Source organism: Amaranthus tricolor, chromosome 5 (assembly GCF_026212465.1).
Source record: "Amaranthus tricolor cultivar Red isolate AtriRed21 chromosome 5, ASM2621246v1, whole genome shotgun sequence".
Taxonomy (NCBI): domain Eukaryota; kingdom Viridiplantae; phylum Streptophyta; class Magnoliopsida; order Caryophyllales; family Amaranthaceae; genus Amaranthus; species Amaranthus tricolor.
Genome location: NC_080051.1, coordinates 27810127 through 27833995, shown reverse-complemented (window position 1 = coordinate 27833995; position 23869 = coordinate 27810127). Strand labels below are relative to the sequence as shown.

General features: G+C 33.6%; 6 protein-coding genes across 7 annotated transcripts; 3 read left to right on the top strand and 3 right to left on the bottom strand.

Moving 5' to 3' along the window:
* The first annotated feature begins 111 nt into the window (after window positions 1-111).
* LOC130812676 (monothiol glutaredoxin-S6-like) lies at window positions 112-14113 on the top strand. 2 transcript variants are annotated; one of them, XM_057678229.1, is made up of 7 exons: window positions 112-480; window positions 1261-1526; window positions 5071-5336; window positions 7859-7904; window positions 8647-12547; window positions 13704-13776; window positions 13975-14113. In XM_057678229.1, the coding sequence occupies exon 5, from the start codon at window positions 10239-10241 to the stop codon at window positions 10557-10559; it is 321 nt and encodes a 106-aa protein (XP_057534212.1). In that variant the 5' UTR covers window positions 112-480; window positions 1261-1526; window positions 5071-5336; window positions 7859-7904; window positions 8647-10238; the 3' UTR covers window positions 10560-12547; window positions 13704-13776; window positions 13975-14113. The 2 variants fall into 2 exon arrangements, with proteins under 2 accessions (XP_057534212.1, XP_057534213.1); XM_057678230.1 differs by lacking the exons at window positions 112-480; window positions 1261-1526; window positions 5071-5336 and adding an exon at window positions 7236-7375.
* LOC130812677 (monothiol glutaredoxin-S1-like) lies at window positions 2581-3835 on the bottom strand. Its single transcript, XM_057678231.1, has one exon. The coding sequence runs from the start codon at window positions 3203-3205 to the stop codon at window positions 2888-2890; it is 318 nt and encodes a 105-aa protein (XP_057534214.1). The 5' UTR covers window positions 3206-3835; the 3' UTR covers window positions 2581-2887.
* On the bottom strand, window positions 7101-7495 carry LOC130812680 (monothiol glutaredoxin-S1-like). Its single transcript, XM_057678234.1, has one exon. It carries the CDS (start codon window positions 7407-7409, stop codon window positions 7101-7103), a length of 309 nt encoding a protein of 102 aa, XP_057534217.1. The 5' UTR covers window positions 7410-7495.
* Window positions 13241-14420, bottom strand: LOC130812678 (monothiol glutaredoxin-S1-like). Its single transcript, XM_057678232.1, has one exon. It carries the CDS (start codon window positions 14354-14356, stop codon window positions 13865-13867), a length of 492 nt encoding a protein of 163 aa, XP_057534215.1. The 5' UTR covers window positions 14357-14420; the 3' UTR covers window positions 13241-13864.
* Window positions 14421-15913: 1493 nt separating this feature from the next.
* LOC130813635 (monothiol glutaredoxin-S6-like) lies at window positions 15914-17013 on the top strand. The gene is made up of 3 exons (XM_057679472.1): window positions 15914-16023; window positions 16077-16104; window positions 16708-17013. The coding sequence occupies exons 1-3, from the start codon at window positions 15914-15916 to the stop codon at window positions 17011-17013; spliced, it is 444 nt and encodes a 147-aa protein (XP_057535455.1).
* Window positions 17014-21320: 4307 nt separating this feature from the next.
* Window positions 21321-22276, top strand: LOC130812674 (monothiol glutaredoxin-S1-like). Its single transcript, XM_057678226.1, has one exon. The coding sequence runs from the start codon at window positions 21402-21404 to the stop codon at window positions 21708-21710; it is 309 nt and encodes a 102-aa protein (XP_057534209.1). The 5' UTR covers window positions 21321-21401; the 3' UTR covers window positions 21711-22276.
* The last annotated feature ends 1593 nt before the right edge of the window (window positions 22277-23869 follow it).

The window sequence follows — 23869 nt, the reverse complement described above, 5'->3', positions numbered from 1 at the left end:
AGTGCGGAGTTTTTTTCTTTTGTTTGGTGTTGCTTTTCTGTATGACTCTCCTTTGGATACAGAAAAGTACGCAAATGTGATTGAATGTGGGATTGCAATATGATATCACTAATAGATATTTTGCTGGTTCTGCTGTGAAAAAACCTGAGATATCATGCTTACTATTTATAGTTAAACTAGGTCAGTAATAATGATATAGCTTCTCTCATAAATCACATAAAAGTAGTGTTAAGGGATGATGCTCAATGGGAATATTTTTATCCCATACTATCTTCATTCGTAATATTGACAATGACCATGGAACTCTTTCCTTTTTGTTGAGTAACTATTCTTTCTAGTGTTTTACAGAAGCATTTAGATATGTGAATATGTTAAGAAAGAATCTTTTTTTTTTTGTTACACTGACTAAACAGTTTTTTGTTCTTTTTTCTATGGCTTTTGCGGGAGGTGCTGACGATAGAAACAAGTTAATGCTCAGAGGTATCATATGGAATATATTGAGGGTTTCATTAGACTCATCATGTATATCTTTTGAAGAGATTGCTCTGTTCCTAACCGTACATGATGTAGAAAAGTGTCTAGATTCAAGATATTAAGTTGCTGTGCATTTGTTTGCCAATTTTCACTTGCATGCCAAAAGTATACGTATCGTGGCTAAACTTGACACAAGGTGTATATGAGAATCAAGTAGCTTGCAAAAAATCTGTAAAACGTTTAGCTTTTGCAACCTGATTTTACTGCATATTCTATATCAAAAGAGAAAATTATTCGTATTTTCTTCAATTAGAAAAGATAATACATATTGTTATCATATGATAAATGACATCCTCTATGTTCAGGAAAATATGCTTAAATTTTGTCATATACATGGTAGAAACAATTTCATTAAATATGTTAAATGAGCCTGTAGGATTATATGGAATGCCCACTTGGCTTACTTTAGATGATTCCCCTCCTGCAGATGCGCCATGTGAGGCTCTCCTGGTATTAAATTTACTTTGGCCTCCTATTTCTCTATTGAGATGACGCGGTGCTGCTTGTGCACAGAAATTGTTATTTTGGCTGTACAGGTCAAGTTGTACTTGAATTGTAGCATAAAATCTCCTATTGCAATATCCTTCTGCACTTGAAATCTTCCATGGTGTAACTCTGATTAGTAGCTATCCTTTTCTGACAATAGCATTAAAGTATAGATACTAGCATCTGATTTGATTCCTTTCAGCGTTATCTAAAAATAAGGTTTCATTCTTGTTTCGACAGGTTATTTTGATGAGCAGAATTGAGATACCAGTTTTGCTAGCCATTGGTTTCATAAGACAGCCCTACGAGAAGCCAATGGCCAACTCTGTTGAAAACCTTGATACAAAGATGTTGGGCACCTTATCAAAGAAGTGAAAGGATGGGGACATTCCCACTTCAGAGGAATTAATAGGACGTACTTCAAGTACAGCTGGAATATCAACTTTGATTTACATAGTTTCGTACACTACAACATGGGAAAATTACAAGTCTGACTCCTAAAATCAGTTATGCACCCTTAGATTCTTCCTTTTCCTCCTTTTTTTAATCAAGAAAAAACTATAATGTTTATAATGTTATCTAGATCATATTCATACAGTGAATCAAGCAACTTGATATAGCTTTTCGTGTTTCCTTGACATGCCTCAATATATAGGAAATATTTTTTTTATTGAGACTTTTCTTCTGGGAAGTAGTTATAGACTACAATGAGTTTTGCTTGATTGTGCAATTCAGACTAAGTGAAATATCTTTTCTGATCTATGAATTGAGGATGTGGATGCATGGTCAGTTTGTTGTATTGCGCAAGACTATATTTTATTCCTTTTTTTGGAGCTGTAAGAAACATAAACAGAGATCTGTATTAAAATGAAAAAAAACTATTATTAAGTTCTTGTAATGTACAAATCGAACCCCTATGAACAACAAAAGACATGGTTCATGTAAAATAAATCGAACCCCAATACTCATTCATGACTGCATCACCATGTTTATGAGTTTGATTTTTCTCAATGAGTTGATCCATTAACTTGATTCTGAAATTCACCTGCTTTTATTCATTTTTCTTGTTAGAAAAGATTGTTGATTGTCCTTGGGACTTACAGAGTTGGCTTTCTGATAGTCATGCACAGATAGTTTATACTCTACATGTGTTTAGTAACTGGATATAGACTTTGCCAGTTTAAATATCTCTTGTTTTCGGTGTCATATAAGTACTGAGGATTTTGTACTTTCACAGGCTTGACTAAATCTATAAATAAGTTAAGAGTACAAAAGTTAACTAAAGAAATCTCAAACAGGAGTACATAATATTGGAAGCAGTTTATGGGAATGCATGGATCATCTTGATTTATCATTAACATGGTTTTTGGCTAATATTAGCAACAGGAAAAATGATGCTGGCCTCTGGCAGAATCCTAAGCTTAATTCTGCTTTCTGCTTTATGATTTATAATCATAGATGTGCAGATATTATTTGGTAGCCAAGTTTTCTGCAGAAATAAGCACTTAAATTTTGTACAACGGGTTATTGTTGTTCGAGTTTATAATGAAGCATATAATAAAGTTTAGACATCTTGTCCATTAGAAATTTTATTGAACAATTAAAACAACAAGAGCAACATTTATTTAGCAGAAAAGGAGACGCTTTATTTATCTTAAAATAATATAATACCAAAGCAAAAAGAAAACTACAAAATCATACTTCTGTTCACTAAGGCTGCCAGTATGTAAATAGACTGAATTCCGTAGCTTCCAACTTACTGAAATACGAAGTTTGGAATGCAATTAATAAGAAGAAACTAATACTCTTAGTAAAAATTGCAAATTATGGTATCAAAATTATGTTGGTATATGCGTTTTGTATTATTCTACACCCATAAAGCTCCTGCCTCCTTCAATGCCGGTACAAGTCTTCCTTGGACCTGCAGGCTAATAATCTCTTTTGCTCCTCCTACTAACTTTTGGCCTATGAAAACAGCAGGAACACCTGGCCGAAGCCCTAGCTTTTGGAGTGCTGTTTCTATTTCTTGTCCATTAGACATTTCATCAAGCTGATAAACAGTTGCATTTGCTCCATAGCTGCCTAAGAGTTGCGTTACTGAATGGCTTATGCAGCAGCAACTCTTGGTAAAGACTACCAAAGGCTTTTGCTCCACTAATCGGCTTACAATGTCCATAGCTTGCATGCTGAAGTTGTGTCTTTGCTTATGGAATGTGGGGAGTTTTCTTTGTTTGTTTTTTCTTTTCTTTAGGATATAGAAAAGAAGTATGCAAATGCGCTTGAATGTGGGAATGCAATATGATTTCACAAATTGGCTCTGCTCTGAGAAAAATGTGAGCTATCATGCTACCTATTTATAGTTGAACTAGGTCAGTAATGATGTTGCTTCTCTCATAATTTACTCAAAAGTAATGTTAAGAGATGATGCTTAATGGGAATATTTTGATCCCATACTATTTTCTTTTGGTGATCTTGACAATGACCGTAGAAATCTTTCCTTTTGTTGAGCAATTATTCTTTTAGTGTTTTACAGAAGCATTTTGATATGTGGATATGCTGAGAAAGAATCATTTTTTGCTATGCAGATTTTATATTTTTTTGTTTTTTTTACTATGGCACTTGCAGTAGCTGCTGATGTTAGTAACAACTTGATGCTCAAAGGTATCATATGAAATATAGAGGGTTTCACTATACTCGTATATATCTTTTGAAGAAATCTCTCTGTTCATGACTCTACATGATACAGAGATCATGTTTAGATTCGAGATAATATGAACTTATATACATTACATTGTAAAAATAGATTCTCCATTGGTGAAAAATGTTGCCTTTAGAATAGGATGACAAATTTATCTTAGTCTTAAATTCTTATTTCGCACAGGAAAGCAAGTATTAGGCAACAGAAACTCTAACGAATGCTGTGATTTCTTGCGCTTTGATATTCGAGGTCATGTTAAAGAGGAAGTATGACTATCCTGCATAGTCGTTTTACATTCTCCTTCTGTAGTTCATGATATACATAATATATTTCCTAATATCGTGAGTAGTGACACAATAACAAAACTTACTTTGGCATTTCAAAATTTTATCAGCTTTAGATATGATTTGCATAATACATATTGAAAGTTTTAGTCAAATGCCATGATAAAAGGAACTTATCAGATCAAAAACACGAGTGAAATTGGTTTCCAATATTTCTTTATTTTTGCTATGCTGGTTGAGGGGGAATAAGGCTCTGACATTGTTGTAGTTGTTGTTGTTAAGGGGGAATATCCTGGGCAAGAACTACCTGACTAGTTGTTGCAGGTTTGCATTCTTCATCAATTTCATTTGCATGCCAAAACGTGTTTTGTGGCTTAAGTTAGCACACTTATCTTGTTGTATATCTATTTAACTCACTTGGGCATTTGGTAAGGAGACTTGAACGTCAGTATGAGAAGCAAATAGCTAACAGTAATGTGTAGAACGTTTAGCCTTTAGCAACCTAATTTTACTGAGCATTCTGTATTATTTGTGAAATTTATTCGTACATGACTTTAGTGATTTTGTTCTCTAATTATAATGACACCCTTTATCTGCCAGGACACATGCTTAAATCTTGTCAGATGCATGATAGAAGTAATTTCTTACATAAAGATAATGAGCCTGTAGGTAGAAATAAATGGAATGTCCACTTGGGCTACTCTAGATTCTCAAGAGGATGGATTAAAGGGGTGCAAAGATGACTCCCTTTCTGCAGCTAGGCGTCACATGACTCTGTGAAGTTGTCCTGGTATTAAATTTTGGCCTCTCTCTTCCTCTTAAGAGATGACGTGGTGCTGTTTCTGCACAGAATTTAATCGGCTGTACAGGCCAAGTTGTACTTGGTGTATAGCATAAAATCTCTCTTTGGAATATCCTTCTGCACTTGAAATCCTTCTTCATGTAATCGTGATTAGTAGCTATTGTTTGCTCATACTAGCATTAATGTGTAAATACTAGCATCTCATTTGATTCCTTTTTGGCTTTATCTTAAAAAATAGAGAATTTATTCTTGTTTTGTAACATCAGGTTCTTTTGATGAGCAAAATTCCAGAAAACAGTTAAGGTAGCCTTTGGTTTCAAAAGACAGCCCTACAAGAAGCCAAAGGGCAATTCCATAGGTAACCTTGCTACAAGGCTGTAGGGCATCTTATCAAAGAAGTCGGAGGATAAGGAAATATCTGTTTTAGAGGAATTGATCAGATGTATTTCAAGTACAAATGGAATATCAACTTTGATTCACAGTTTTCGTACACTACAACATTGGAAAATCACAAGTCTGACTCTTAAAACCAGTTACGTACCCTTAGATTCTTCCTTTTCTTATATTTTTTTATGTTATCTATATCATATTATACAGTGAACGAGGCAACTTGATGTAGCTTTTCATGTTTCCTTGACATGCCTCAATCAATATTAGCACCTCTTAACTGAAAATTTGCCTGATTGTGCAAGTAAATAATTTGATTCTTTATTACTGGGATTGATCCAAAATTATGTTCAATACCATCAACTAAGCCTTAATTGTTGGTACAAAGACAATAAACAAACTTCACTTAATTAAATACTACTACATCTCTGCACTACAAAGCACCAACCGACTCACAGCTATAGATAGCCTCACATGCTAACTAAAACTAGCTAAAAACAAGCAAATACATTTGACTAACTTCTCACTTAGTACTCCACTATCCCACAAAACTAGAAACTTAGGAACAATAACATCACAAGTTTAACACTAACATGAAAATTAATACTTACTGCTACTATCAATATGCTACTACACTTCTATTTTATTGGCTACTTCCAAGGCATTCTAACTACCTTTCAATACCCACTAAATTTTGAACCACAACTTTTGAATAACTTAGCCAACATTAATGAAATATCTTTCCTGATTTGTGGATTGAGCAAGTGGACGCAAGGTCAGTTTGTTGCATCACAACAATATTATCTTCATCTATTTCTGCAGCCTTAAGAAACATACATGGAGATCTGTACTAAAAATAACAACGTATTTTTAAGTTCTTGTAAAATCAAAATTGAAGCCCTAATGAACAACGAAGGACACAGTTCCTGGAAAATTAAAACCAAACCCCTGTCACTTATTCATGACTGGATCACCATGTTTATAAGTTCAATTCTTTTACAATGAGGTGATCTTTCACTTGATCCTCAAATTATGACTTATATCTATTCATTTTTCTCATTATGAACTATGATTGCATATTGTCCTTGGGAGTCATAGAATTGGCTTTCTACCAGTAATGCACATATATTTTTCACCCTGCCTACGGTTAGTAATTGAATATATGTTAATACATAAGACTTTGTCAGTTTAAGCATCTTTTAATATTAATTGAAGTCTTAAAGACAATTGTTAATGCGTCAAGACTCATGACTCCCATCGTACATAGCGGTGTCACATAAGTATTGATGTATTAAAGGTACGGGCTTGTCTAAATCTTTTTAAAGAAGTATGAGTACAGAAGGTAACGAACGAAATCTTATTAGACATTGTTACGATGAAATCTCGAACGGTTTTGCATAAGAATTGGAAGAAGTATATGAAAGTTCATGGATCATATTCCTTTTAACATTTTATTTTTCCAATATTAAAAACAAGAAATAAGATGCTGTCCTCTGGTAGAAACCTAAACCTAATTGTGCTTCCTGCATCATGATCAATCATGTGCTGTTTTTATTTGACGTGCTAAGTGTTTTTTGTGGAACGAATTCTATAGTAAAGTATATAAGAAGTTTAGACATCTTGTCCATCAGAAAGTTTCTTGAACAATAGATATAACAAAAACAATTTTTATTTAGCAGAGAAGAAAAAATAATTATCTTACAATATTGTAACATCCAATTAAAGGAAATACAATATTATACTACTGATAATACTAGGAGCTGTATGTAAATAGGGTAAATTCCATAGCTTCAAACTGAAGCTAATACAAAGTTTGGAAGGTATTCAACAAGAAGAAACTAATACTCTTGGTAATAAATTTTAAATTATGGCTTTATTATTTTCTTCCTAGATGCATTTCATTTTTATTCTACACCCATAATGCCCCTGCTTCCTTTAAGGCTGGCACAAGTCTTCCTTGCACCTGCCAGCTAATAATCTCTTTAGCTCCTCCTACTAACTTTTGGCCTAAGAAAACAGCAGGGACACCTGGCCTAAGCCCCAGCTTTTGGAGTGCACCTTCAACTTCTTTTCCCTTAGAGATTTCATCGAGCTGGTAGACAGTTGCATTTGCTCCATAACTGCTTATGAGTTGCATCACTGTGTGGCTTATGCAACAACAACTCTTGGCGAAGATTACCAAAGGTTTTTGTTCCACTAATCGATTTACAATGTCCATCGCCTTTTTGTTGATATATTTTAGTTTTTACGTTCTTGGAGGTAGAGAGAGTTTTTCTTATTTGAGTTTTGGTTTTTGTTTGCAACCTTTGTTGTGGACACAAAAGAGAAGTGAGAAAGTGAGATTTTATTGTGGTGTGTGATCAGGTTTACAAATGGCTTTTCAATTTTACTGTGAATCGTGCTATCTTTTTAAGTAAATGAAGCCTGTGATTGATGCTACTATACTGATACGTAACTCAAGAGAATTGCAAGGAATAAAACTTAATGGGTGTCTCTTTATTCCAAAATATGGCCTCACACAGTTCTGTCATTGATTGGAGCTTTTTTTTTCTCTAGAGCATCTATGCAAACTAGAGTTTTACAGAAGCATTGCGTTTCGTGTTTGTGTTTATAAGCAGAAATGTTAATATTCTTAAAGATTAAAGAAGCTTTTTCTTCTTTTCATAGGCACTCGAAGGAGCTGCTGATGATAGAGGCAACTTGATGCTCAAAGGTAACACATGAAATACATTGGACCTTCCATTATGCTAATCATGCTATTGTTAGGCAGAAACCTCAAAACTCTGTTAATTGAGCTTACATGATGTAGATATCATGTTTAACTTCAAAGTATTATGAAATGTTTACAACTTTCATGATACCTAAGAGCTTGTGTAAAATATGTTCCAGTACTGAGAATTTAGCATTGGATTAGATGCAAGTTTTTCAAAGTGAGAAAACTTTAATGAAGTTCTACATATTAGCTTGTGCTTTCAAAGTAGAGTTCACGTTGATGAATTTGCGGCCTCCATGTTGCCAACTCCTCTCTCCCATGTCTCATAGTCCTAATCCGGAAGTCTGCTTTCTGGAGTACATTGTCATCTACTGAATTTATTGCCACTGCTAGTTTCAACTGGATTACACATGCCATCAAAATTTTTTGTGATCATTAAGCTGATAAATTTATGCAGTAAAAAAATTCTTAGATATAGCCTTTTTTGCAGACAATCTCATGCGTTTGTGTATTTTGGTTCATGTAGCCTATTGCATCTTTTTCAGTTTCAGGCCTTGGCATCATTTTTGTAGGTTATCTAATTTGTATTCACTTAAGAGTTGAGAATTACCATCATAGAATAACAGTAAATGACATGGTCTTATGCTGAATAACATGTTAAAATTCTGTTGAATGCATGTTAGAAACAAGTTCAATTTACAATGATAAAATGAGCGCCTAATGTTACTGGAATGTCAAGCAGGCCATTCTAGATGATGCACATGGAACAAACGTAGATGATCTACAAAGGTTAAAGAAAAATGGAAATGTAACTATGTACGGATGATTATTCCTCAACACATAATTCCCTCAGATCAGGTTCTCTTGGTATTACATAACTTTTATTCCTCCTTAGTCTTATTCAGATTACTGGTGCTGTTCTGAACATCAATTGCACTATTCTGTACAAGTCAACTTTTGCTTTGGGATATGATATCATGATAAATACATTGTCTATAAGCACCAAAGAAATTTTGTCACAGTATGAGCATTGCAGTATGCATATCAGCATTTTAATTGATTCCTTTTAGATTTATCTAAATACAAAAGTTTCAGAAACAACCTAAGTTGGCCTGTGATTGTAAAAACCGGCCTTACCGGAAGCCAACAGTCAAATTTATAAAAAGCTTTCTTATCAAAATCTGAGAGAATAAGGACTTGTCCATTTTACAGGGAATGGAATCTAGTACTTCAAGTACAGCTAGAATGTCAGCTTTAAAGCATTTGTTTACTCCAATATAGAAAAGTAAATCACGACACTGACTCATAAAATCTATTATATGCTCTGATATTCTGTCTTTTTTTCTTGTTATCAGAAAGCAGAAAAAATGAGGCAATTTGACATAGCTAGTTTTGTTTCCTAGAACTTGTGTGATGTGACAAACTCAGATGAATTTACTCTTTAGTACTGTACAATGAAACCATGGATTGCATTATTATATCTCATATTATACACATTAACTAATCTTAATTAAAGAAATTACCCGAGAATCAAGGGTTGGGGATTAGCATGCAATTTCATCATCTTATGCGATTTTTATTCAAGATAGGTTTTGTTCTCTTGCCGTTAATTCTTTTATACTCAAATTTCAATGTAACCAAATGGTGATAATGTGGGAAGTCTGTATCCCTTGATTATTTCTTAAATTAACAAAATCTTAGGTCACATAGCTGAAGGAAATGTCCATTTGGCTGTAGTTGTATCATTTATGTATAATATGTTTCTTCAAGCATTTCATCTTTTGGCAGTGGAATGGATATAATTTGTATAAATAAATATGTTCAGTCTCCTGTTCTTTTCTGGATGTATCCTCTTCTAGCTCAAATATTGAATAGCCATCCTCTATAATTTGTGGATTCCTATAGAGAATGGCTATACAATATTCTCTTCACTTTTAGGTGTTGCAAAGTCAATTTTCATGGATTCCTGTGGTTTTTGTTTCTTGTGTCATAGTGGAAGTATTAAATATGACAAACGTCCTTGTTTCTTTACAGAATATGGAGAACTTGGATGATGTAAGAGTTCATATTCCCGTATAATTTTTTTGTGGATGAAAAATAGAAAATTAAAGTATGCCTTTTGGTCGAAACTTCCTGAACTTATCCTCTCATAAAGATTTCTTGAATGCAGAAAGGAGTCGCCTTAGAACATGCTTATAAATAAGGCCAAACTTAGCATTCTTTTTTCATCTCAAACCATACGAGTCTCTTCACCAAGTAATACCATTGCAGTACATATTTCAACATTTTCATAACTATTATCCCTCTAACAAAAAGAAATTTCCCTAAAAAAACATGGATATTGTGAAGGATTTGGTACAAGAAAGGCCAGTGGTAATTTTCAGTAAGACCAACTGTCCTGTAAGCCACTCTATGATACAGCTCATTAGTGGCTTCGGTGCTAACCCTACAGTATATGAACTTGATCAATTGCCAAATGGTCGAGATATTGAGAGAGTTATACAGATGATGGGTTGCAAACCGAGTGTACCATGTATCTTCATTGGTGGAAATTTTGTTGGAGGACCCAATGACGTGCTCAGCCTTCAGGTGCAAGGCAGACTTGCACAGATGCTAATGGATGCTGGAGCTATTTGGCTCTGGAACAGAAACTAGTTAACTCTATTCAAACTTAGCTTGTGAAAATATGACAAGGAGGTTTTAGGGTCAATTTTGTAGAGGAGTTGATATCATATTATGTCTATAGCTAAGATGATGCAAATAAGGGTCTTCTATAGTGCCTTGTTTTTTCCGAGCATTATCAGATTCTACAACATCCCATTACCCCAATGTCATTAATTTGCTTCCATCTAGGGTGGGGTTTGGGGTGTCGGACGTACGCAACCTTACCCTTGTTAGCGATAACACTAACAAGAGGTTGTTTCCGATTGACCATTAGTAACAAACATCAAGTGCAACTTCAAATATATAAGAAGTGCGCATGATATAATGAGCCATTTACCTTAGAATTTTGTATGTCATATCCTCCTTCCATCCAGAAAGGGGAGAATGCCGTTTTGTTGTGTAAGCAAGTACTCGTGTATGTTTACTGAGAACTGAAATAATATTTGAGTTTAGAACTGAAAATTTTGAGTCAAATGCACATTCTTGATAAAAAAAGATGATATGCTTCTGTAGATTGTCTCTTAATCAATTAGCAAGTATAATTACAATTGTAACTGCGTATTGCAAGATAATAAAATCATATGCTTAATCACCACTAGCATACAATTCAAATATAAACTGACTACATAAATGATTAAAGCAACATTAGTCTAAGCCAAGTTTTCAGGATCAAAGATCAGGTTAAATCTATCATTCTTCTATTTCATTTTGAAATGCTTATAAACATACTTGAAATTTTCTGAGCACGATATAGCTACTGTCAAGGCAATTGTTCTAAACAACTAATGTGATTATTTCAGAACAGTCTGGTACAACGTGCTATACTCTTTTTAATGTCTTATATTTTTGCCTGCTCTAGCTGACTGAGAGCAAGTGTTAACAAGGTTTTGGATACAGACGTGAAGTGAGGATTTTATACGTTTTACTGTTCATGCTTCAAGTCTTTCTGTACATACTTTATTTCGATCAGTATTAAATTCTTGATTACACTAGTCCTGAACCGCTCAAATGAATATTTGATTGTTCTTTGTTGTAGATAGTTTCATACACCATGCTTGTATTTAATTTATGATAACATGAAATTTCTTTAGAAGATTGTCATTCCTGTTATTATAATCCTTTGATATCTATCATGTTTCCCAGATCTAACAAGTGTCCGTATTAAATGAGTCTAATAGCTAAACAAATTGCCTTTTAGATTGGAAATTTTTTATTTATCCTATGATGGTCTTAAATAATAATCAAATTGGAAGTTTCTGAAGAGATCAGACTAACATTTTACTATAGAAGAGGTTTATTGTACAGTTAAGGCTGTAATCTGTTAAGATATCTTCTATGCATGAGCTTGCACCTAACGTTGAATGGAATGTCAGATTGGGTTACTCTAGATAATTAAGAGGATGATATTTAATTTTGAAAGAAAAATGGATACGAGGATGTTTAAGATATCTTGTCCAGGTATTAAACTAACTTTGGACTCTCTTTTCCTTTTTAGAGATGGTGTGATGCTTCTTGTGCACAGAATCGGCTGTACAGGCTACGTTGTACTTAGTATATAGCATAAAATCTCACTGTAATATCTTCTGCTCTCAAATCTGCCATCATGTACATGTAATTAGTAGCTATCTTTGCTCATACTAGCACTAAAGTATAAATACTAGCATCTTATTTGATTCCTTTCAGCTTTATCTAAGTATAAAGATTCCATTCTTGTTTTGAAAAACCATGTTCTTTTGATGAACAGAATTCTAGAAACCAGTTAAGTAAGACGGCCCTACGAGAAGCCAAAGGGTAATTCCAAATCAACCTTGCTTCAAGCATGTAGGGCATCTTATCAAAGAAGTCAGAGGATACGGAAATCTCCGCTTTAGAGGAATTGATCAGATGTACTACAAGTACAACTGGAATATCAGCTTTTGTTCACATAGTTTTCGTACACTGCAACATGGGAAAATCACATGTCTGGCTCCTAAAAATCAGTTACGTATGCTTAGATTCTCTTTCTTATGTTTCTAATGTCATCTATATCATATTGTACATTGAATGAGGCAACTTGATGTAGCTTTACATGTTTCCTTGACATGCCTCCATCAATATTAGCATCACTGTTAACCGAATATTTGCTTGATTGTGCAATTCAATAGTTTGATTCTCTAGTATTGTGTGAGGGATTTTTTGGATTAATCTGCAATTATGTTCTTGAATACCATCTACTAGGCTGTAATGAAATATCTTTCCTGATCTATGTATTGAGGATGCGGATGCAAAGTCAGTTTGTTGCATCACAGCAACAGTATTTTAATAGATTTTTGCAGCCTTTAGAGACATAAGTAGAGATCCGCATTAAAACAAAAACTGATTTTTAGTTCTTGTAAAATAAAATCAAAAACCCTAATGAACAGTGAAGGAAACAGTTCCTGTAAAATAAAACCGAACCTCTATCACTCATTCATGGCTGCATTTCAATGAGGCTATCTATTCATTATAAATTTAGAATGTAGATTGTCCTTGGGAGTCATAGCAATGGCTTTCTAACAGCGATGAACATATATTTTACATCCTGCCTATCTTTAGTAATTGAATATATGTTTAACATAAGACTTTGTCGGTTTAAGTATCTGTTGTTTTTGGTTTAAATCTTAAAGAATTTATAATGCGTCATGACTTCAACCGTATGTTGCTATGTCGTATACGTACTGGCTCGTCTAAATCTTTTTGAAAAAGTATGAGTACAGAATTTACAAATGAAATCTGTAGACGTTGTTACAATAAAATCTCGAATGGTTTTGCATAAGAATTGGAAGAAGTATATAGAAATGCTTGGATTATATTACTTTCTCATTAACATGGTATTCTGCTTATATTAGAAATAGTAATAACGATGCTGGCCTCTAGTAGAATCCTAAGCCTAATTGTGCTTTCTGCCACATGAATAATCATGTGCTGATGTGTCGGAACTAAGCACTTCAATTTGTGGAACAAATTATATCTTTTGTTCTAGTTTATAAAAAAAAGCATATAATAAAGTTAAGACATATCATCAGAATGTTTCTTGAAAAGTTGATGTAACAAAAAAAAATTATTTGTTTAGCAGAGAAGGAAACACTATTTATCTTACAATATTGTTTACTGCAGATGGCACTAGGAGCTGTATGTGTATAGGCTAAATTCCCTAGCTTCCAACTTACTGAAATACAAAGTTTGGAAGGTAATCAATAAGATGAAACTAATACTCTTAGTAAAAATTGCAAAATTAGGGCATTGAAATTTTCTTAGTAGATGCAATTATTTTTATTCTACACCCATAAAGCTCCTGCTTGCTTTAATGCTGGCACGAGTCTTCCTTGCACCTGCAGGCTAATAATCTCGTTAGCTCCTCCAACTAACTTTTGGCCTATGAAAACAGCAGGGACACCTGGTCTAAGTCCTAGCTTTTGGAGTGCACTCTCTACTTCTTTCCCGTTAGACATTTCATCGAGCTGATAGACAGTTGCATTTGCTCCGTAGCTGCTGATGAGTTGCATCACTGAGTGGCTTATGCAGCAACAACTCTTGGTGAAGATTACCAAAGGTTTTTGTTCCACTAATCGATTTACAATGTCCATCGCTTGTTTTTTAGATATATTTTGTTTAAGATTTTTTTTCTTTAGTCTTAGTTTGGTTTTTTGTTTGGTAAGTTTGTTGTGGACACAAAAGAGAAGCAAGAAAGTGAGATTGGTTGTGGTGTTGTGATCAGGTTTTGCAAATGGCTTTTCTGTTGTACTGTGATAAATATGCAATGATGCCATCTATTTATAAGTGAATGAAGCCAGTGATTGATACGTCACTCAAACGAATTGCAAGGAATAAAGCTTAATGTGCGTCCCTTTATTCCAAAATATGGCCTCCCACAGATTTGACATTTACTGAACTATTTTTTTCCTGAAGAGCATCTATCTATTCAAGAGTTTTACCGAAGCAATGCATTTCACGTTTACGTGTTCATAAGAAGAAAACTTAAAACTTTTTTCATGGTTTCATAGGCACTTGAAGCGGCTGCTGTTGCGAGCGGCAACTTGATGCTCAAAGGTATCACATGAAGCATATTGGACCAATGATTTCTAGTTCTTTGGTTTCGGATTTTTATAGACTACATTTAAATAACTCATTAAATTATGTATACTTCTTCTTGACGTGAATTTACCGATGATGTTTGCTATCAAGAGTCAATCGGAAACAACCTATTTCTTATCACTAATAAGAGTAAGGTTGCGTATATCCGACCCCTCATTGGGGTGATAATTTCTTGTCTTAAGCTGATAAACTTATGTAGTTAAAAAGTTCTTCAATATAGCCTTTGTTGCAGACAATCTCATGAGTTGGTATGTTTTGGTTCATTTAGCTGATTTCATCTTATGAAAATAAGGCCTTAACATTGTTGTTGAATGTTATTTAGTACTCATTTAAAAGCTGAGAATTATAATCATAGGTTAACGCTTAACAGAAAATGACATGGTCTTATGCTGAATAACATGTTAAAATTCCTTTTAGATTTATCTAAATACAAAAGTTTTAGAAACAATCTAAGATGGGCTGTGATTGTAAAAGCTGACCTTACCGAAAGCCAACAGTCAAATTTATATAAACCTTCTTAAGAGGATGTAATGCACCTTACCAAAAACTGAGAGGATAAGGATTTGTCCCTTTTACAGGGAATAAAATCTAGTACTTCAAGTACAGCTAGAATGTCAGCTTTAAAGCATTTGTTCACTCCAATATATAGAAAAGTAAATCACGGCTCTGACTCATAGAATCAATTATATACCCTGATATTATGTCCTTTTTACCTTTTGTTATCAGAAAGCAGAAAAATGAGGCAACTTGACATAGCTAGTGTTGTTTCCTGGAAAGATACTACAGTACTCTGAATACAAGCTTGTGTGATGTGATAAAATTAATATGTTTTCACTCTTTATTAAGGTACAATGGAACCATGGATTGCATTGTTATATATCATATTATACACATTAACTAATTTAAAGAAATTACTCAAGAATCATGGATTGGCCTAGCGGCTTAAGACTTTTCCTACCGCCCTTGTGAAATCTTCTATACTCGAGCTTGCTACTTGGTGTGGATCCTCATTTTCTGTGTGGATTAGCATGCAATTTCGTTATCTTAAGTGATTTTCATTCAAGATATTTTTTGTTCTCTTGTCGTTAATTCTTTTAACGTCAATTCAATACAATCAAATGGTGATATAGTGTGGAAATCTGTATCCCTTGATTGTTCTTAAATTAACAAAATCCTAAGTGACATAATTGAAGATAATGACCATTTGGCCTTAAGTGACATAATTGAAGATAATGAGCGTTTCATCTTGTGGAATGGACTTAATTTTTATAAACAAATATGTTCTGTTTCCTGTTCTTTCTGAATGTATTCTCTTCCGGCTTCTCAAAGGACTTGCTCTAATGTTAGTCTAATGTGTATAACAATAATGTGTTTTAGATTTGTGTCTGTTTGTAGGATGAATCCGAAAATCTACAATACAAAAGTGCACATACACGCAAAATGTCTATGCATCTGACCAAATGACGAATGCAAAGAAAAGGTTACGCATCCGGTTAGCTTTTCCTAGTCCCATATTTTTTGTGTCATACTTTTCTTTTGGCTCTTCAGTTTCGTTTGAGTTAATTTTCAACTAGGGTTATGTAATAGAAGCTCAAATAAAAGAGATTTTTTGGATTCCTATAGAGTATGGCTCTAAAATATTCTTTTCACTTTAGGTGATTGCAAAGTCAATTTCCATAGATTCCAATGGTTTTTGTTTCTGCGTCATAGTGGAAGTATTTGGTAGGACATATGTCCTTGTTTCTTTACGGAATATGAAGAACTTGAATGATGTAAGAGATCATTCTCGCGGATAATTTTTGAGGATGAAAAGTAGAAAATAAGACTTTGCCTTTTGTTTGAAACTTCTCGAACTTATCCTCTCATCAAGATCGCTATCAGTACTTAGAACATGCTTATAAATAGACCAAAGTTTCGTAGTATTTTCTTCATCTCAAACCAAACGAGTCTTTTCAGTTTTCACCACTTATACCATTACATTTTCTCATTGTTGGAATTTCTTTTAAAATTTATGGATATTGTGAAGGGTTTAGTACAAGAAAGGCCAGTGGTAATATTCAGTAAGACCAACTGTCCGGTAAGCCACTCTATGATACAGCTCATCAGTGGCTTCGGTTCTAACCCTACTGTATATGAACTCGATCAATTGCCAAATAGTCGAGATATTTCGAGAGGTTTACAGATGATGGGTTGCAAACCGGGTGAACCATGTATCTTCATTGGTGGAACTTGTGTTGGAGGACCCAATGACGTGCTCAGCCTTCAGGTGCAAGGGAGACTTGCACAGATGCTTATGGATGCCGGAGCTATTTGGCTCTGGAACGGAAACTAGTTAACATTAATGGGACTTAACGTGTGAATATATAATAACGACAGATTTAGAGTCGATTTTGTAGAGGAGTTGATAGCATGTATCTTCTGTAGTGACTTGTTTCTTCAAGCATTATGATATTCTGATACCATGTAAATTTTCGTTTTCGTTCCTGTGTAATATCCTCGTGCAAGCAACGAATTGTTCATGTTTACTGAGAATTGAAATAATATTTGAATTTGGAACTGAAAATTTTGAGTATCTTGTCTTAAATATGCACCTTGAACTCGATCACTGTCTTAAATTTTGAGTATTTTGAGTATCTCTGTATGTGAACTCGATCACTGGCTTCGGTGTTAATCCTACTGTATTTGAACTCGATCAATGGTCAAATGGCCGAGATCTTGAGAAAGTTCTGCAGATGATGGGTTGCAAACCAAGTGTACTGTTTCTTGACGAACTCTAAATTGGTTCCCTGCTCTAGTAGACTGAGATCGAATTGTAACGAAATTCCGGATGCACACATGAAGTGAGGATTCTTACGTTTAATTCTTCAGGTTTCAAGTCTTTCTGTACAAAGTTTAGTTTTTTTATCAGTATTATATTGTTGATTACATTAGTTATGAACAGATTTATTGAGCATTATAACTCTCTTACGCTGAATTTCTATATATATGGTGATAGTGTGCATGTCTAATCTTTCTCGAGGGTTTCACTTGCTTCACAACCATCTTATCTCTTTTAATGAGAGTATGATCTATCGTCTTTCAGCCCTTTCAGAATCCGATCATTGAAGACTTTCTTCTAGTAACTACGATGATCTTGAATGGTTTTATACTAGCAATTCCATTATACTTGTTAAACTTTTCTTGTTTACCGTTTTACATCACTTGCTACTTTACTATTTTGACAAAAAAAAGGAAAAATTACAAAAAACTACCTGTTTTATAGCATTTTTTGCAAAAACTACCGAATCTAGTTTTTTTGGCAAAAAACTACCTTAAATGATATTATTGTTTGCAAAAGACTACCACTTGAAGAAATCAGTTAGTTGACCGTCAAGTATCTCTTTGACCTTGCACGTGATAGGCACGTGATCTCCATTTAGCTTTCTGACCAAATTGAGATGTTAAATTGTCCACTTGACATTATCAATTTGATCCTTGTATTTTTTTTAAAGTATTTGTAAAATAAAACAAATATTTTAATAAAAAAAATAAAAAAAGGAAAAAATCTTAATATTCACTTACACCTATTGCAAACCATTCCTACAGTCACACACATCTAGTGCCACCGGCCTACCATTACCGCAACCACCCTCACCCACTCAAACATCACTCAACATTCAAATTCAGTCAGAAAATCCAACCAAAGCTTTAAGATTAATAACAGTAAAACTGATCCAATTACACTTAACCTCTCTCCAATCTCATCGACTAAAGTTGAAAACTTTAATAATTCAAAAATTCAAAATAAAAATAATCAAAGTAGTGTATTTTTCCAAATTTCCCAAAAATTTCCTCAAATTCAACTAAATTAGAATGAAAAAGAAGAAAAAAAAGGTGAAAATTAATGTTGGAGTATTAGATTCTGCTCTATCTTCCCCGCATTCCCTAAAAGTTTCCTCAAATTCGAAGTTATGAAAATAATTGCTCTAACATTTACCACAAAATTCAAGAACTCAATCTTTAAAATTTATCAATCACAATTATCAACTTTGGGATTTCCTGTTGAAGAAGATAAAAGCATAATATAATGGAAGAGATTAATGGAAGTACAATAAAAGAAAGAAAAGAAGAATTAAGAAGACAATGGAGGAAATTTGAGGGAAATAAAGAAAAATAATTGAGGAAAGGGTAGATTTAATGAAGTCACGTGCCTTTCATGTGCTAGGTCAAAAACCCACTTGACAGTCAACTTACTGATTCCGTCAAGTGGTAGTCTTTTGCAAATAATAATATCATGTAATGTATTTTTTTGCAAATAATATTAGATTAGGTAGCTTTTTGCAAAAGGTACTATAGAATAGGTAGTTTTTTATAATTTTTCCAAAAAATAACTATATAAATGTCTATTTTGTCTCTATTTTTTCCGTATATCATACCTCATTAACTTTTACACACATCTCTTTAAAGGTTACAATGGCCTTTTAAACACAAAGATACCAGTTTTTTAATTTTTATGAAAATTTTTGTGTAGCGGGCAAAAAAAAACGATGGAAGCGTAAGATAACGCACCCACAAAATGCAAGAACTTCATCATGGAGCAAGAAAATTTAGATTTTACAGGATGAGATTACAGAAAATCGAAATATTGTAGAAAGTGAATTCGTGTCGAAATGTTTTATGCAATCGATCCTAATTTTTTAGAATTAAAACTAAAAATATAACCGGAGATAATGTAAATTGCAATGTCATCTATAGATCCGTACAATTGTGCAATACTAAAGAATCAATCCATGGTCCCCTCAAGGAAATTTGCTGTAAGATTAGCATTTAGTACCACTGTGAAGTGTGAAGAGAAAACACCTTAATCAAAGGCATGTCAAGGAATCAAACATGACATGCATTATCAGTTTGCCTCATTTAATCGTATCATGATCTTCATTCTGAGGAGTAAATAGAAAATTAAGCGGGGAGGTTCTGGCTACGTGTAAGGTGTTAAAAAATATATTTTTTTCAAATACATAATGTATAGTATTTGAGAGTATAAGATATTGGTGTTCATTTGGACCATCAAATCAGTTTCTGATTGTGTTGGTTTTAACATCATTGTAAATCCATTTTTTACGATGGATGAAAGTCAGATTTAAATATTGAGTCAAATTTATTTTGATCACCCTAGTATAATAAGATAAAGAAGACGGTGGAAACCAAGATTTAAAAACTTTTACAATACGATTTGAGAATGCAAGTGGTGTATAAAAGTAGAGGAAAGACAAGTGATATAAAGCTGAAATTCAAGTTGTAATTGAAGTACGTTATTAGATTTTATTCTGAAACGGGAAAGTCTTTATCCACTCAGTTCTTTGATAAGGTGCTCCACATCCCCTTTTTGGAAGGTTGCCAATAATAAAATTGTCCATTGCCTTCTCTCAAGTCTCATGGGGTTGTCTTAGCTAATTACTGAAATTCTACTCAACAAAAGAGTATTTTGGTTAAAGAATATATAGAGCATTTTGTTTGATAAAGCTCAAAGGAATCAAATTTTGTATCAATATGTAACACATTAAAATAATAGTAGAATGAATTCACTACACATGCAAAAGTGATTGCTTGTTTGATGTATGATTAGAGATGGTTATGAGTCGAATTTGGATTGATTATTCTAAGAATCAAAATCAGATCATAAATTTTCACTCGAACTCAAAGCCGAACTAAGATCTTTAGGCCTAGAAAAATTGGACAATTTCCATCTTAATTAGGGGTCTATTATGAAATTTTTTTTGTTTAACATATAGTACTATTTTATTTTATTTTTTTTAAATTGACTAAGTATGATGTTTAAATTTATTGAAAATAAGAAGACAATAAAAGATGAAACATGACTGATAAATGAATTATTTACACATTTTAATGTAAATTTCATCTCAATTTGAGTTTTGAAAAATAATACTTCATAACATATGACAAACATTTTATAACTGTTAAATCCAACTAAAAAACAATAATTTTATGAATTAGATGTTATAATATATGACATAAAAATGTTTTGCCCTCACCGTGGCAAGAACTCTACTTTGAAAGCACAAGTTAAAATGTAAAATTCATTAGGTTTTTATTATGCCAAATTTTCACTATTTTTGAAATAGCTTTAAAACTTGAGAAAACTTTCTGTATATATGGGGTAGGCCGGAGAATGACTATAAGCTAAGCAATGCAGAGAGGAATTGATCCTTTTCGTTGGCGGTCAGAATGAAACTTATGTCACGAGGGTTAAAGTGAAAGCCCTCAATCAGCAGACTAAACCAGGATTCTTGAGACTTGGAAAAAATTGTATCCAAATTTACTGGTAATTTACCATCAGCAGCTCCTTCAAGTGCCTATCAAGAGAAGAAAAAGTTTCTTTAATCTAAGAAAATTAACATTTCTGCTTATAAGCTTGTACACTCAAAATGCATTTCTTCTGTAAAACTCTAGAAATAGATAGATGCTCTTCAGGAAGAAAATAGTGGGAGGCCATATTTTGGAATCAAAAGACACCCTACCCATTAAGCTTTATTCCGTGCAATTCGTTTGAGCAACGTATCAGTATAGTAGTATGCATCACTGACTTCGTTTGCTTATAAATAGATGGCATTGTTGCATATACATCACAGTACAACAGAAAAGCCATTTGTAAAACCTGATCACAACGTACCAAACAAAAAACCAAAACGTAAACTAAAAAAATTATATCAGCAAAAAGCGATGGACACTGTAAACCGATTAGTGGAACAAAAACCTTTGGTAATCTTCGCCAAGAGTTGTTGCTGCATAAGCCACTCAGTGATGCAACTCATCAGCAGCTACGGAGCAAATGCAACTGTCTATCAGCTCGATGAAATGTCTAACGGGAAAGAAGTAGAGAATGCACTCCAAAAGCTAGGACTTAGACCAGGTGTCCCTGCTGTTTTCATAGGCCAAAAGTTAGTTGGAGGAGCTAACGAGATTATTAGCCTGCAGGTGCAAGGAAGACTCGTGCCAGCGTTAAAGAAAGCAGGAGCTTTATGGGTGTAAACTAATAAATTAAAACGCATTTCACTAAGAGTATTAGTTTCTTCTTATTGATTGCCTTCCAAACTTCGTATTTCAGTAAGTTGGAAGCTCCGGAATTTAGTCTATTTACAAACAGCTCGTAGTGTTATCAGTAGTATAATTTCAGAATTTTCCTTTTTGGGCGTTACAATATTGTAAGATAAATTGTGTTTCCTTCTCTTCTGAATAAAGATTGTTTTTGTTATATCAACTGTTCAAGAAAGTTTTTTCTGACGGACAAGATGTCTAACTTTGCTTATATGCTTCATAATAAACTAGAACAAAAAATTACGACAATTCGTTCCAAAGTTCTTAGTTCTACGGAAACACTTAAGAACGTCAAATAACATAAGCACATGAATGATCATGATGCAGAAGACACAATTAGGCTTAGGATATTCTACCAGAGGCCAGGATCATTTTCCTGTTGCAAATAATAGAAGAATAACATGTTAATAGAAAGCAATATGATCCATGCATATCTATATACATCTTCCAATTCTTATGCAAAACCATTTGAGATTTCATTGTAACTATGACTACAAAGATTCCGTTTGTTAACTTCTGTACTCATAATTTTTAAAAAGATATAGAAAAGCCTATGAAGGTGTAATATCGTCATTTATGTATGTGACACCGTAACATATGATAGGTGTCATGACATATTCATAATTATATTATAGACTTTAACCAGATAAAGTAAATATATATTCGATCACTAAACAAAGGCAGGGTGTAAATATCTGTGCATTACTGTTTAATTACCTCATTGGAAAAAGATTGAACTTAAGAGCATGGTGATGCAGTCTTGGATGAGTGATAGGGATTCGGTTTTTATTTACAGGATTGTGTCCTACATTGTTCATTAAGGGTTCAATAATCAGTTTTTAGTTCAATACAGATCTCTATTTATGTCGCTTAAGGCTGCAGAAATACATGAAGATAATATTGTTGTGATGCAACGAACTGACCTTGCATCCACATCTTCAATCCATAGATCAGAAAAGATATTTCGTTAAGGCTTAGTTGATGGTATTCGAGAGCATAATTTCAGATAAATCCAAAAAATTCGTAATACATTACTAGAGAATCAAATTATTCACTTGCACATCCAAGCGAATTTTTCGGTAAAAGTGGTGCTACAGCTAATATTGATTGAGGGGTGTCAAGGAACATGTAAAGCTACATCAAGTTGCCTCATTCACTGTATATTATGATACAGATAACATTAGAAACATAAGAAAAGGCAGAATCTAAGGGTACTTACGTAACTGATTTTTCAAATCAGACTTATGATTTTCCATGTTGCAGTGTACGAAAACTAGGTGAATCAATGTTGATATTCCATCTATACTTAAAGTACATCTGATCAATTCCTCTAAAGCGAACAAAACCTTATCCTCTGACTTATATGATAAGATGCCGTACATCCTGTAGTAATGTTGCCTACGGAATTGCCCTTTGGCTTCTCGTAGGGACGTCTTTTGAAACCAAAGGCTACCTTAACTGGTTTCTGGAATTCTGCTCATCAAAAGAGCCTGGTATTTCAAAAATGGAATCTTTGCATTTAGATAAAGTCAAAAGGAATCAACTAAGATGCTAGCATTTATACTTTGATGCGACTATAAACAAAAGATAGCTACTAAATCAGAATTACATGATGGCAGATTTCAAGTGCAGAAGGATATTGCAATGAGAGATTTTATGCTATATACCAAGTACAACTTGGCCTGTACAGCCGATATAATTATGTGCACAAACAGCACCACGTCATCTCTTAAGCGGAAAAGAGAGGCCAAAGTCAATATAATACCATGAGAATCTCACATGACGTTAAGCTGCAGAAATAGAATCATCCTCGCACCCCTTTTTTACTTTGCACTCAATCCCATCCTGTTAATCATCTAGAGTAAACCAAGTTAATATTCCATTCAACCGTAAGTGCAAGCTCATGTATAGAAGATATCTTCACAGATAATAGCTTAACTGTACAATACATATTCATTTCATAGTAAAATGTTAGTCTGATCTTTTACCAAGCTTCCAATTTAATTATTATATAAGACTATCATAGGATACATAAAAAAAAAAACTCCAATCAAGTTCCTTATATATTTGGTTTTCCTTGTAGGCATTTTTTA